Source organism: Neolamprologus brichardi, chromosome 1, assembly GCF_056152115.1.
Source record: "Neolamprologus brichardi isolate AB-2024 chromosome 1, ASM5615211v1, whole genome shotgun sequence".
NCBI classification, from domain to species: Eukaryota; Metazoa; Chordata; class Actinopteri; order Cichliformes; family Cichlidae; genus Neolamprologus; species Neolamprologus brichardi.
In genome coordinates, this window is record NC_142104.1 from 24,916,488 (window position 1) to 24,930,235 (window position 13,748).

General features: G+C 38.2%; 1 protein-coding gene across 5 annotated transcripts in view; it reads right to left on the minus strand.

Annotated features, from left to right (window-relative positions):
- The window catches only part of diaph3 (diaphanous-related formin 3), a 161,551-nt gene that overhangs the window by 57,688 nt on the left and 90,115 nt on the right, over positions 1–13,748 (minus strand). For all 5 annotated transcript variants that reach the window (XM_087839718.1, XM_087839711.1, XM_087839696.1 and 2 more), the window contains one exon: positions 13,528–13,663. In XM_087839718.1, the coding sequence (XP_087695844.1) occupies positions 13,528–13,663 (136 nt within the window). The remainder of the gene's footprint in view (positions 1–13,527; positions 13,664–13,748) is intronic.

Genomic DNA, 13,748 nt, shown 5'->3' on the forward strand with positions numbered 1-13,748 from the left:
AACTGAAGATAACACTGTATATATTGTTTTTTACTTGTATGCTTTGTGTGAACAACTAAGGTGTGTTGCTTATGAAATCCATGAAGTGCTACAGAGAAAATTACATTTTATTTATGTAATTAACACATTTTGAACATTTTGAAGGAAAGACACCCAGCTGAACTAAAATGATCCATGTAGCAAACAAAAGCTGTTGTGAGCCGCCACCCTTATATCGCCTTTGTGCTTTTGGAGCCTTGACCTGGCTTTTAAAAAAATAATTGGAAAAAAGCACTATGCTGCTAAAAAAAAAAAGAAAGAAAGAAAAATAGATATTTGCAAAATTCTGCCTAAATATGTATTTTACCTGGTTAATGTGTGTGGCAGGGCGTGGTCTGCAGCACCGCTGCAGGGGAGGCGGACGCACCTGAGCGGCACCCGCAATCACGCCTCGCCGCCTTAACATCTGTGCTATCTGTGCTGTTGTGTTGGTGTGTGTCGGGCAGTGAGCTGAAAAGCTACAGCAGGCTGTATGCGTACAGCAACTGTGTGTGAAAAGCGGCCTATAAAGAGGTGCTGAAAAGCATGTTCATGGAAACATCGTCGGCTCTGCCGTGGTATGTTTACAATTGGACCTGAACCTCTGCGCACAGCGTCTGTACGAAGTCACTTCATCTTTACGCAGGACTGTAAGCTGTCATCTGTGAGGCGTGAGTGGTGTTTGTTTTTAACATAGTTCACGGTGTAGAATAGCTGCTGACATAATGTAGATCCGAAGATCCATAATTGGCCTACCGGGGGTTGAAAGTCTCGATAAATGCACGGCGTTTCAGCGGGTACACCGGCTTCCGCGAGTGTGACGCGAGTGTGACGATGAAAAAAGAATAGAATATAATTTTATTTTTATATGTCAATATCACAATAATCTTCCAATTTAGAACTACAAGTTAAAAAAGAACTAACATAAATAAAATACACTTCAGCTAAATACTTCTAATTTATTTTCCCAAACCACGCGGAGCCGCACTATAAGGACTCAAGAGCTGCAGGTTGCCGCTCAGGTCTAACAGTTGCTATTGAAATGTCAGACACCAATTTCGAATTCCATATAGAGTTACAAATCTTTTTTCTATTTTTGTATTCATTATTATATTCCAGTCAATCAACAGTATGTCTTACGAACCACCTTCTGCATTAATCACATTGATTAACTCTCCCCACGGTTATTTTGGATTGCAGTATTAAGTAGAAAGAATATCTGCAAGAAACATCTTGGTTATGCTTAAAACTGTAGCCTAGGAAAAAGGAATTTTGAGATACCATTTGAGAGTCAACTAACTTTAGTGAAGAACAAGAACTGATCTGCAAGCTCCAATATACTGACCTTTAGTAAGTTGAGGGTGTCTCAAAGGATATACAAAATAATACTTCTTTTTAAAAAAATGGCACAAGAAAAATCATATAGCAAGCAAGTGTTTCTGCCGACCACACAGTGATTGATCCGCTCTGCTGCTCTGAGACTAGCCAGCTTTATAGACTGTAACAGAATACATAATTAAAATTTAAAACTGACTAGACCTGATAAACCTGTAGCTCCTTCCTTCTTTCTCTTTTACAGAGAGAAAGTTATTTTTCACACAAACTGCTTTATTTAAATGTGAAAAAAAATTTAAGAACTGTTTATGATTGCTGAGACTGTATTCAATGTTTAACCACGTCTAACATGCCTACAAGGTTTTGTGCTTCTTTTTCCATCTGAAACACTTTCACGAGAGATTACCTGAGGCCTACAAACTGAAATTTTCTTATTATACTTAAAACTAACCTAAAAAAGTGCCAATAGGCTCACGGTTCTGTATTGAGGACAGAAGATCCCAGTGGTAGTTGGCTATGGTTGTACCAAAGCCCTTCACCAAGCTGTGACTACAAACACACGCACAGAGTAGATGTATAATTGCCCACTTCCTTGTCTGTCTGCTCCAATGTGTGCGTTTGTTGTGCTTTTCATTTACAGCAGTTGCACTCCTCTGGCTGATATGTGCCTAGTTCTTCATCATTACGCAGAGCGGAGAGGCAGCTACAGTTTCTGAGCAAAACCAACGCCCCTCGACGTCCAAATTTGTCTCCAGTGCTGTAGCAATTCATCACAGACAGCAAGCTTTGTGCTCGCTACAACACACACAGACGCACGAGAGAGAAAAAATACACACAAGACAGAAAACAAGCAAAAAGGAGCAGATCAATCTATCGCAACCTGCAGTGTTCGCCTTCATGTGTAGTACTCCGTTTGACTCCAACCCACAAGAACATGAAACGCTTTGTGTGCCTTGGGAGGCGAGGAAAAACGAAACCCACTCAGATCTCCCGCCTCAGGAATATATGGGAGCAAAAACAGTCCAATTTTACACATCAATCAGATGCAACTCAAAAAGCCCGAGACAGAAAACTGCTTTATACAATGTAGACAAGAGGTTCTTTCAGACATCCCAACACTGAAAATCATAACATATATTTATATACTTACACCCACGTGCTCACAAACTTGGAGAGAGAGCAATCACAGACATGTCACATGATTTGTAATGGAGGGGAAACACATGGCAGCAGAATATTAGTCAAGCTCCCAGCTGTGAAATGGGTTTGAAAGAGTCATTCAGATCTTAAAGGTGGTGTTGAGGAGGAAGTGGCAGGAGAACTAAGATTGCTGAAAGGGATAGGACAATGACTGAGTCGCATCCCGGCTCTGATGTGCACAATTTGCCTCCCTCTTTCTATTCTGGGGATCAGGGCTTTCGGGACAGGTGTGCAAAGTACACAGAAACCTCTATCAATGCAGACACTTCTGAGAACTAGTCTAGGCTTTCTTTATATCTGTTTAAAAGCTTAATAATAGTAAATGCTACAAGCTCACAATTTCATCAGTGAAACTTAATAATAAGCTTGAAGTCCTGTGTTTCTGTGCTGAAAGATATCAGTAAGTTGCAAATGAGCTCTAATAAAATGTGTCGAGCTTACTACTGTGCTTTGTTGGGAAGATAGAAAAAAATGTGTGAAAGGTTTTTTTAATGTATGTTACGTGTGTGAAAGTAAAGTGCAAATGTAGAAATACAATTGAAAAGGTCAAATGAACAAGAAGATAAAAGCCGAACATGGTTTACTCTCCCAGAAAACAAAAGAATAGAGTCTTTGAATCAGAATAAAGTCTAAACTGAACCTCTACCTCTGGGAAAAAGCAATAGCTATCCTCCTGTCTGAAGTGAAACTTCAATCACCATCTATTTAATCAGAGCCTGTTCAAACTGGCGTTTTCCATTGTCTGGACAAGTAATCTGTCCTTGTGTCAGTGTCTACCCTTTATTCAGACCCAGACTAATGTCTCCCGCCACTTCACTCAACAGGATGTAGTACTTATCATCAGGACGATGACCCAGTCGTAGCAGTGTGTAGCTGAGGTGGGCCGGAGCAAGGAACGAAATAGGGTCAATTGGGCTGGGATAGAAAAGCTAAGGAGAGAAAATGGCATGCCTGAGTATAATGAATGCAGGCCCACCACAGTGTTCCCTTGAACACTTAGAAGACAAATGGTGCAGCAAGGCTAGTCAGCTACCTTTCTCTACATTGAATACCCACTTGGACTTCACTTTGATACTCTGAGTGGAGAAGAGGAGGCTTATTGCAAGGCAAAGTTTTCATATAGCTCCTATGTTACTATGGCACCTTTGCTAAAAACACATTAACCCATCAGAATAGCACCCAATGTGACTGTCAGATGAATCAAGGCAGTTACAATTCTGAAAACTATGGTAAGGAAAAGGAAAGAGATAAAGACAAATTTTACAATTGTGATAATATGCCTTGATTGAATAATAATAATCATCTTGTTACAATATAATAAGCCCTTAGGACTTCTTGCCATCTATTTTGCCATCTATCTCTCTTGTGCTAAAACATCACACGAACAATACAAACAGGTAGGAGTACCTTATCCACATAAAGTGTTTGATAATAACTGCACACAGCACCTCAAAGCCTGCACCTGCAGACCACTGATAATCAATCAACTAACATATCAGGTCTTTGCAACAGTACCACAACCCACAAACACTGGTTTATATGCAGTAGTTTTATTTTTTGCCTTTACCTCTTTTGCTGGCATTAGCAGTCTAGTATAGAGAAGAGAACCCATCTATAGGACAAATGTTGAAATTATTCAACATGCGTGTTTACTGGATGAGCTCCTATGTTACTATGGCACCTTTGCTAAAAACACATTAACCCATCAGAATAGCACCCAATGTGACTGTTAGATGAATCAAGGCAGTTACAATTCTGAAAACTATGGTAAGGAAAAGGAAAGAGATAAAGACAAATTTTACAATTGTGATAATATGCCTTGATTGAATAATATTAATCATCTTGTTACAATATAATAAGCCCTTAGGACTGAACTTTCATGTTGTGTCATTTTGCCCAGCGTAAAGACTTTTGCAGACATGCAAAAAACAAAACAAACAACAAACCAACAACAGAAGATCTCGCTTCACATCACACTGCAAAAATATCCGGGTAGAACTTGAGGAACATAAGAACCTAAAAAGTTGACACAGATCCTAATCTATGGAGGCTGAATGCCAGAGCTGACAACACCCAAAATATTTCCTGCTAACAATCCAGTTCCAGTCCCCACATTTATTATTATATGAATGATTTCGTTTGGATTTAATTTATTTCATGATTTCTGCTTTTGTATGACACCACATATTGATAGTTTATTATATAAAATTCAAAAACAAACTAAATGTTTTCATACTGAAAGAATAAAACTCATTGCCTATTCAGTCCACCGTTGGTGCTGCTGAGTATGTGTGGACATGACTTACTGGGAAGCTCTCACTGTACTTGGTAACAAGTGTCATCAACTCGTAAGGTAATTTTTCTCACACCTAACTGTTATACTGTGTGTCTGGTGCAGGTGCAGAGTCTATTTTTGAGACACACACACACACACACAGGGTAGAGGCACAAAACCTACATCTCTACAAATGCCCGACTTCAATAACCTTTTCTTTTATATAGCAATGGACCAATGAGCTCCCGTCATGCACACATTAATTTCACAGTGTGCAAGGAGGGAAGGATGTGTGTCAGTGTGTCAATTATATGAAAGGGATGCGGCAGCAAACTATAGCGGGGAAAATTAATATTCTTTCAATGGTACCATTAATTTAATACATAATGAATACTAATACTAACTAAATACTCAATGGAGAAAAAAAATAAGATTGTCATACTGTTGTATATCACTGTAAATTCCAGCAATTATCATCTATCACCACATCCTTAATAACAAGGCAATTTCAAATTTATAAAAGCCGAACTATAAGGAACTGTAGGACTGGCAGAATAAATATCTCATGAGAAAGCAGACTCTCATACTAGCTTCCTGCTTCTCAAACAGATTTTTATTCTTTCCCTTTCTTATGCCCTTCCTATACTTTTAGTATCTTTGCATGCAGGGTAGCATCTGTAGCAGTTCTTCCATTTGACATCTTAATAGTTCATTGCTTGTAGCCATGTAGGGAATGTTAAATAAAGCTCTGATGTGTAATTTGTCGCTCCACAAACATTCCTGCTCCCGGCCTACCCTGGGAGTTAATGCAACAGATTTGTCATACACAAGCTAGGCACAGCCAGAGGAGGAAGAAAAAACACCTATTCAATGTGAATTTCAATCTCCATAGGGCTCTATGCAAATGCATGCAAGCTGATGCTCCTGCACTCTCAAAGTGCCAGAACAGAGCAATGACGAAACCAGGCTGTCTATTATAGTGCAGGTAGAAAAGCTGGAGGAATATCAGAAGGAAATTGGGATAAGCTCACGTTCCAGGAATACAGAACTAGGCAAAGCTAAAAAACAAACTGAATGCAGATACCTGTAACAGGTAAAGAAGATTAAATTCGTTTTGATCATTTTCTCCAAAAAATCCCTCCCCTTTCCTTCCCTGTCTCATTGCTCTGCCCTTCAGCATAATGTGGATGCACAGCCTCTCTGGGGCTTTTTAGGGAATTGATGGATAATCAGATGATTACACAGAAAATCTCCATTGAGGACAATCCTCCCTGACAAACAAAGAGAAAGCTCTTTAGTTAATAAATAGGCTGAGAGACAGAGAGAGAGAGAGAGAGAGAGAGAGAGAGAGAGAGAGAGAGAGAGAGAGAGAGAGAGAGAGAGAGAGAGAGATAGTGAGAGAGTCAGAGATAGTGAGAAAGACAGAGAGAGGGAGACCAAATCCTGTCCTGGGTTGGTAGAACAATGCCAAATCTCTATCACGTATTCATTTCATCCAAACAGTCCGCGTGTATGCATGCGTGTGTGTGTGTGCATATGCACGTTTGTGCAATGCCAGAAACATCACGACTTAGCTATGTCACCGAGTTTGCCTTTAGCTTTATCTTAAACTGAGCGTATCTAAATAAATTTCAAGCTCTAGGCATATTTATATAAGCCTTTCTGACAAAAATTGGCTGAAGTTTATTCTTCAGATTTTTTTATTTTTGAACTACTTTTTTTTTTTTTTAAATTGAAAAGTTTGCAGTAAAAACACTCATCAACCAGAGAGGCAGGAAAGAAGAAGAGATGCCAAGTTGTCAGTTGGAGTAATTTACAAACTAAACAAGCAAGAGTTTTTCAAATTCACACAAGGATTGAAAGCGCTCAGTGCCAGCAAAGGATGCTGAAAGCCCTATGTTGGTGATCTACAGTTAATATGCCATATGACTATAATGATCTGAGGTACATCAAAATCTTAGGTAAAAATATGAAAAATGTTAAGCAGCGAGGCTTCTTTGAAACAATATTTAATTTATTCTTTTTAGACACATTTTTTTTTAAGTTATATTGTTATTGAAGATGTAGTTTTCTTAAAAAATGCACAAAGTTTTCCCTTTCTGATTTCTCAAGACAATATTACGTTTCTGCTTAATCCATTCCAACCTCTACCATCACAAGCCTTTCGAGGCCTTTGCACAAAAGCATCTACAGTAATATGCCTCATGGTACGGTATGGTACACTTCTCCTCAACCTTGGTGTGCAGCTTTCAAACAAACATGTTGTGTAACAAGGGGAGTAATTTTCATAATTTCAATGTCATCCAACAATTTTGCCATCTATCTCTCTTGTGCTAAAACATCACACGAACAATACAAACAGGTAGGAGTACCTTATCCACATAAAGTGTTTGATAATAACTGCACACAGCACCTCAAAGCCTGCACCTGCAGACCACTGATAATCAATCAACTAACATATCAGGTCTTTGCAACAGTACCACAACCCACAAACACTGGTTTATGTGCAGTGGTTTTATTTTTTGCCTTTACCTCTTTTGCTGGCATTAACAGTCTAGTATAGAGAAGACAACCCATCTATAGGACAAATGTTGAAATTATTCAACATGCGTGTTTACTGGATGAGCTCAAAACTGTAAAATTTCAGGAAATCTGTGGCAAATGTGTTCCCAGGCCAGATCAAAGAGAAATGAGGTGGTTTGTATTATGCTTCAGCCAAGACAGGCCTTGGTGTGGCCTGATAGTAAAGCCACAGCTGTATGTTTGGCCTGGATGGAGCACAGTGGTTCTGATCTTGCACCCTAACGTCTACAGGAGAGCTACAGTGCTTGGCATAGTAATGCTGACTGTAGCTGCTGTTGCAGAGCAAGGACTGCCAAGCTAAATGGCTCTGCCAGCTTTAGTGTGGGCACTGAAAATGGGTCTGAACTGTTGAACGTGTTTCTGGCACCAGGAGTGCTTGTAGGTAAAAAGGGGGGAAAAGAGAAAAAAAAAGAAAATTGGCAACAAAAAGCAATTCGGTTAGGGATCAGACTGTCTGGCATAAGGCAAATATTTCCTTCTTAAGAGTTATGTTTGGAGAACTCTAGTTAAATAACTATTAATCTAGTAGCACTTTGATTAGAAAAACTTGTGTATGTAGACATATTTACAAAGGCACTGATGGTGTGTTCATGGGGACATCCTGCTTCAAGGAAGTTTGGATAATACATTCATACGTTTGAAGGGTTATTAAATGTGTTTAAATAGGACAAGAAATTACATTGCTGTGAAGTTATGGGGTGACAGTTGCTCTGCATTTTGCTGTGGCAACCACAAGATAAACAGTGACAATAAACAGTAGTACTCTATAAGGCATTATATAGTAATGGATTCCATATTTGCTTGTGTGGGATGGGAAACCTTGCAGATGGGCGTTGTACATTGGTCCACAAAAATTACTTCCCAGCAGTTTCCTTGAGAGCAGTTGACAGTGAACTGGTTCATTCAAATTAATCAGTTGGGTCGCTTTGAAAATACAAAAATAATACTGGATCTGTATGCGGCTTGGAAGATTTTTGTAGAATTTCAACTCCAGTGCATAGTTCTCATATTCACTTCAAGCAACCAATGACTTAGCGGGCCAGTGTAATTACACCTTCTACAGTCATCACGTTATGCAAAATAGGAAAAGATAGCATTCTGACAACACTATAACTGGTAAAGGGAAGCCATAGAATACAGATTTTTTTGGGACATTATTCTGCAGACATCTGCGAGGAAGGCCAACATCTGACATAGCACAACGGCATTTAAAACAACTCTGCAAACTGCAAATGTACCAGAAGCATAAACTGGATGCTTATTAAATTCTAAATGCAGTAGGTAACTTTTTTAAAAAATGATTTGATTTTTGTCTTACTTGCTGTCACTATATCCTTGCAAGAGTACAAGAGTCAGATATTCTGTGAAAACAATCAGCTTCTGCTGGCACCTCCAAATAGTGAAAGGAGCTACTGTGCCTCCAGAAAAACAACTAGTCAGACCAAGAAAAATTGCAGCATGTATACACGCGGCACATCTTCCCTCTGCTGCACACGCTGTTGCTCATTTAAGCTGAAGTTCTCCAGCATTCAAATTCAGTCGAAACTTTAATGGTCCTTCAATTTCTCCCGCTGAAGAAGACGGTGAATGCTAAAATGGGAGTTTTTGTATTGGAGATTATCTTTATGAAATTAGTTTGGTATTTATTAACTGTGACAATTGTGGTTCTGCTCTCACAGCTAAATGTTCTCGTCATGAGTGCATTTACATTGGCAGTAATATTGACCAGACTTTCATTTGTTCAACAATTTGAATTACAATATGCTCAAAGGTTATTATAGAATTTTTTGCCCAATGATGCCACAAATGTCTGTCATGGGTTTAATCAGAAACATAACAACTGAGTGAGCAGGGCTGACATGGAGAGACTTTACTACGCATGGCTAAACTACGTCCACTAGCACAATGATTGGCCTAACCATAAACACACATGCAGCCATGGTGGCTCATAATGAACAATAATTTAGCCAACTGATGCATATTTATCTTGCCAAGATCCCATTCTCTACAGTAATGTCAGACTTCATTAACTCTGGGGTGGGTGAGCGACCAACTTTTTGAGTCTTTCAGAAAAACTGCAAAGTGCATCGAGTGAAAACCAGCACCTGGTTTTTGTCCTTTTGTGGAGAAACACAGCTTCAAATAGAGTCTGTCTAGGCCTGCTTTTTGTTGTCTGAGAACAGCCACCTGCTGACATTTGTTAGCATTTTGACATTTGATAAAATGAACAACAGCCACATACTGTTGGTAAGTAGCTCTCAGATAAGTAACAAAATATCTGTTTACACTGCTGTGTTGACTCTACTGTAACAGCCTTACCTGCAATTATGGCTCATAATGCAAATTTGGTCTGATACGCACAGCTCAACAAGAGGGAATGAGGTAAGAAATACTGTTTTTTTTTTTTAAGTGAAACATCTGCTGAATTTGCAATTATGACTCATCAATCATTCTATTGCTGTTATGTTGTGTAAATGTTCTCAAATCTTATCTGAGGAGCTCTGTGCTCATGGAAAGAGAAAGTTTCATCCGATCTTTAGACACTAACACTTACTAGGGAAAACATATAGATACATTTTAATCTTGTTCTCCTATTATTTAGGTTCAGGTAAAAGAATAGATAACTGCCCTGTGCCCTTGTCAAAGACCAAATGCAGTGTTATAAAATTGAATTAAAATAAAAACTGAAGCCAATAAGTGGTTAAAGAAAAGACTATCGGGTGGACAAGTATTAATTAATTATGACTTTCTGAAAATGCATTTATGTTGACAGATATGAGCTTCTTTCACTAGGGATAGTTTCAGTGTTACTCCCACTTGGAGGTGTGTTATGATTTTGCTTTCTAACTGTAAGATAAATTTCCCTTGAGAGAAAATATGTTCATCAAATGCAGCAGCAATACAAATTTAAATATTTAATAGTGATTTATAAAACTACAGCCTGTATCAGATAATGTATGATACAAGCCAGAGTAACAGCCTCCATCTGTGTAAGACGCAGTAGTATCTCTTGAGAATAACATTTTAGACAGCTAGGTGCTGTCTTCTCAGTTTTTGCTGAAAGTTGGAAAGGAGACAATGATTTATAAGATTCAGGTCCCATTTATCAATGCAAAATTTCAAAATAAATGAGGAATGTTTAACAGTAACTTCTGTCTTCACAGCATGTAACCACTCAAAGTAAACACTGATGCTGCATTTATAGGATAGTTTGTACACCCCATGCAGTATCGCTTAAAAGTCAAATGACTTAAAATAGTGTCACTAACTGGTTCATTTTCAAATTGAACACAAGCTTTGTCCACCTCCTTTATTTGTGGTTGCAGACTGCATGTTTTCCCGCATGTAGGATACTGTACAGCACTGCACACATTTTTCCAGAGATGTTCTGTCGTTCTTTAGATAATTTTTTCCAGCTGTTCTTTGCTGGAGGGGTTGTTGCTCTACCTTCCTCTTTAAAAACACTCCAAATGTGTTCTGTTGGATTCAAGTCAGGAAATGCACCAGCCAGGTCATAGTTTTACCTTTTTTCTTTTTCTCTGATTTTGGCAATCTGCTGTATTATCATGCTGGAATATCATTCTTCTACCAGGCTACCGGAGAGTGGGAGGCATGCTGTCAGAAAACATTTTGTCTTACATAAACACGCATTCATGGTGCAATCTATAAATGTCAACATGTCCCTATCATCACATTCCCACCTCTATGCTTCATTGTAGGAACCATGCACTCTAGTAGCCCTTGCAAGGTTAATGGGAAATATGTTGGACGTCATCTGAATTACACAAATTTATTTTAGTTTTATCTTGCATATGTGCCAAATGCCTAATATGTGAACAAGACTTTTTTCTTCTTCTTTTAAGTGGGGTTATCATTATGGTCTATTCTTTGCACTGTTTAAGTCAGGGATTTCAAACTAAGTTTAAATCGTGGGCCAGACCAGTGAAAAACCCCTTTCTGTCATTGTAAGGACATTTAATTAAACAGGTCATCCAAATATCATAATATAAGAAAACAAAGTGCAGTTTCAACAATACATCTCCATTTTCTGCACAATACATGTGTAAAGCAAAAGGGTCTGGTACCTCATTTTGTCATTTCATTTAATTGCTTATCTATTGCATAACTATTTGATGCAGTATGAATGGCAATGGTGGAGGTCTTTAAAAGCTGTAAAACTACAGTTAGAAAGTTCACAATCCATGCCCTCATTGCACTTTTTCCAAAGCCTTTCACTGGGTCATACGGGAGTCTTTGCTGAGCCCATTCTGGCCCCCAAGCCTTATTTTTGACAGCCATGGTCTAAGCTGTCCCAGAAAATCTGATTTTCAATGATGACCCCTGTTTCAAGTCTGAAGCACTTGTCTGTCTCAGAAAGATTGTGACACACTGTCAATATCGTCATTTTAGGAGGGCAAACGCTAGAGCTCTGATTGGTAGTACTATGGCTTCTTCTATACCTCCTGATTACTGCAGCAAATATATTTCAGTTGATTTTTTGAGGGTCACCAATCTTCTTTTTATCCTTTTCCATCTTTTTGAAGTCTCACAATGATTTCTTCAAGTTATCAAAGCAAGGCTCAAACACGTAACTATTCAAATTCACATTGGATTTTAAGACCATGTTCATGCAATTCAACTGTGTGTTGAATTTAATTTGAAAGATTACAAGTTTTCTCATTCATGTGTCAGTTTATTCACTTTTAGTGCACTGAGTTTCTGCTCTGATGGATGTGTTTTAAAGTATTTTCTTTTGTTTAAAAGAGGAAATACACTACTTTGAAATAATGCATTTATTGACAGATAATGCAATCACATGACGCTTAAGTGATACTGCACAGGGCACTCACTCAAGTCACAAACTGAACAAGATTAGGCTTGTGAAACTTGCCCCATCACCCAAATAATTCAAAATAGTTTCCTTGTTTTACACATATAAACTGATATATGGTGCATCTGGTATTATTGTTGAACCTACTGTGCACTCATTTTTTATTAATATGTCAAATAAAGCATGAGCACAAGCTTCTCTGATACCGCAATAGGAGTGACTGTCTTTTCTTTTTTTTAAAATCATTTCTCCAAATCAGATTCTTTACTCTAATTTAGCATTTGTCTGAAAAGTGTTAAAAAAAAAAAAAAAAAAAAAGGCTATATTTATTTTTACATGTGAGCAAAAAGCATTCTGCTAAATTCTGGGCAGAAATCAGAAGAAACTATTTTTTCCTTTGTAGAGTAATTCTTATTCTGCTGCATTTGGCTGCTTTTCTCTTTTTTTGAGAACCAAAAAGATACCACCTTTTTGTGTGTCCTAGTTTATGCCCTAGTTATCTTGAAATGTTGAAACATAAAGAAGGATTTCATTTAATTTTGGCAGTTTGTAGCATCTCCTTTAAAAGGCACTGGCATAATACTTGGCTTGCTCAGAAAGACTGGATATGCTAAGGTTACAAACACTGTGTTTCAACAAGAAGAGTTGAAAGTGCTGTGTTGTAGTGATACTCTGAATCCTGTCAAATGTTTCTGACCTCTCAAGATAGGTTAGTTAAAAAGTGACCTTCTGTAACCCTTGTAATATTGTTTAAAAAAAAAAAACAAAAACAAAAAACCACTGTCTACAAGGGCACAAATGAAAATAAAGCAACACAATAAAGCTCATGTCTCAAATTTGTGTTACTATGTAATAGTGGTTTAATAATGCACGGGTCAACTACATTTGATGGCTTAATTGGTTTGAAATAATTAAAGTTAAGACTGTAATTTCAACATGAGTGATATGGACAGAGTGACAGTTTAAAATAAAAGCCTTATGACACGCTTTAATATCACATAATGGATATTATTTTAAACATTACTTAACGACATCCATCAATCAAAATGAGATGACAGATTTTCTCTACAGATGTGGGGGTTTTATTTTTATAGTGTTGAAAACTGAATTGTGAGAAAATAGCTGTCAATTCTAATCCATTAAAATTTGGGCTGTATGTTATAAATGAGATTCGTTGTCTTTGAGTGATCTCTTACACCGCTTGACCCTGATTCAGCACACGGCTCTGTGAAAGGGGTTTATCGTTGCAAGAGTTGACAGGCAAAGCAAATTATGCAGTCTTTACCTGCATTGACTTCCAGCAACCTCCTCTTCTTCTGCTGTCTCTCCCGCTTTTCACGCTCTGCCTTCTCCTTTGCTGCCCGCGCTCTCCTCTGTTTCTCCTCCGTCTCCCTCTGCCTGAAGTTCTCTTTCAGTGCTTGCTGCGGGGCAGAGACAGACAAAATGTGAGGGGAGGAGAAAAAAAAGAGAAAACATGATGGACTGCTAAGTGGGGTTAATTACAAT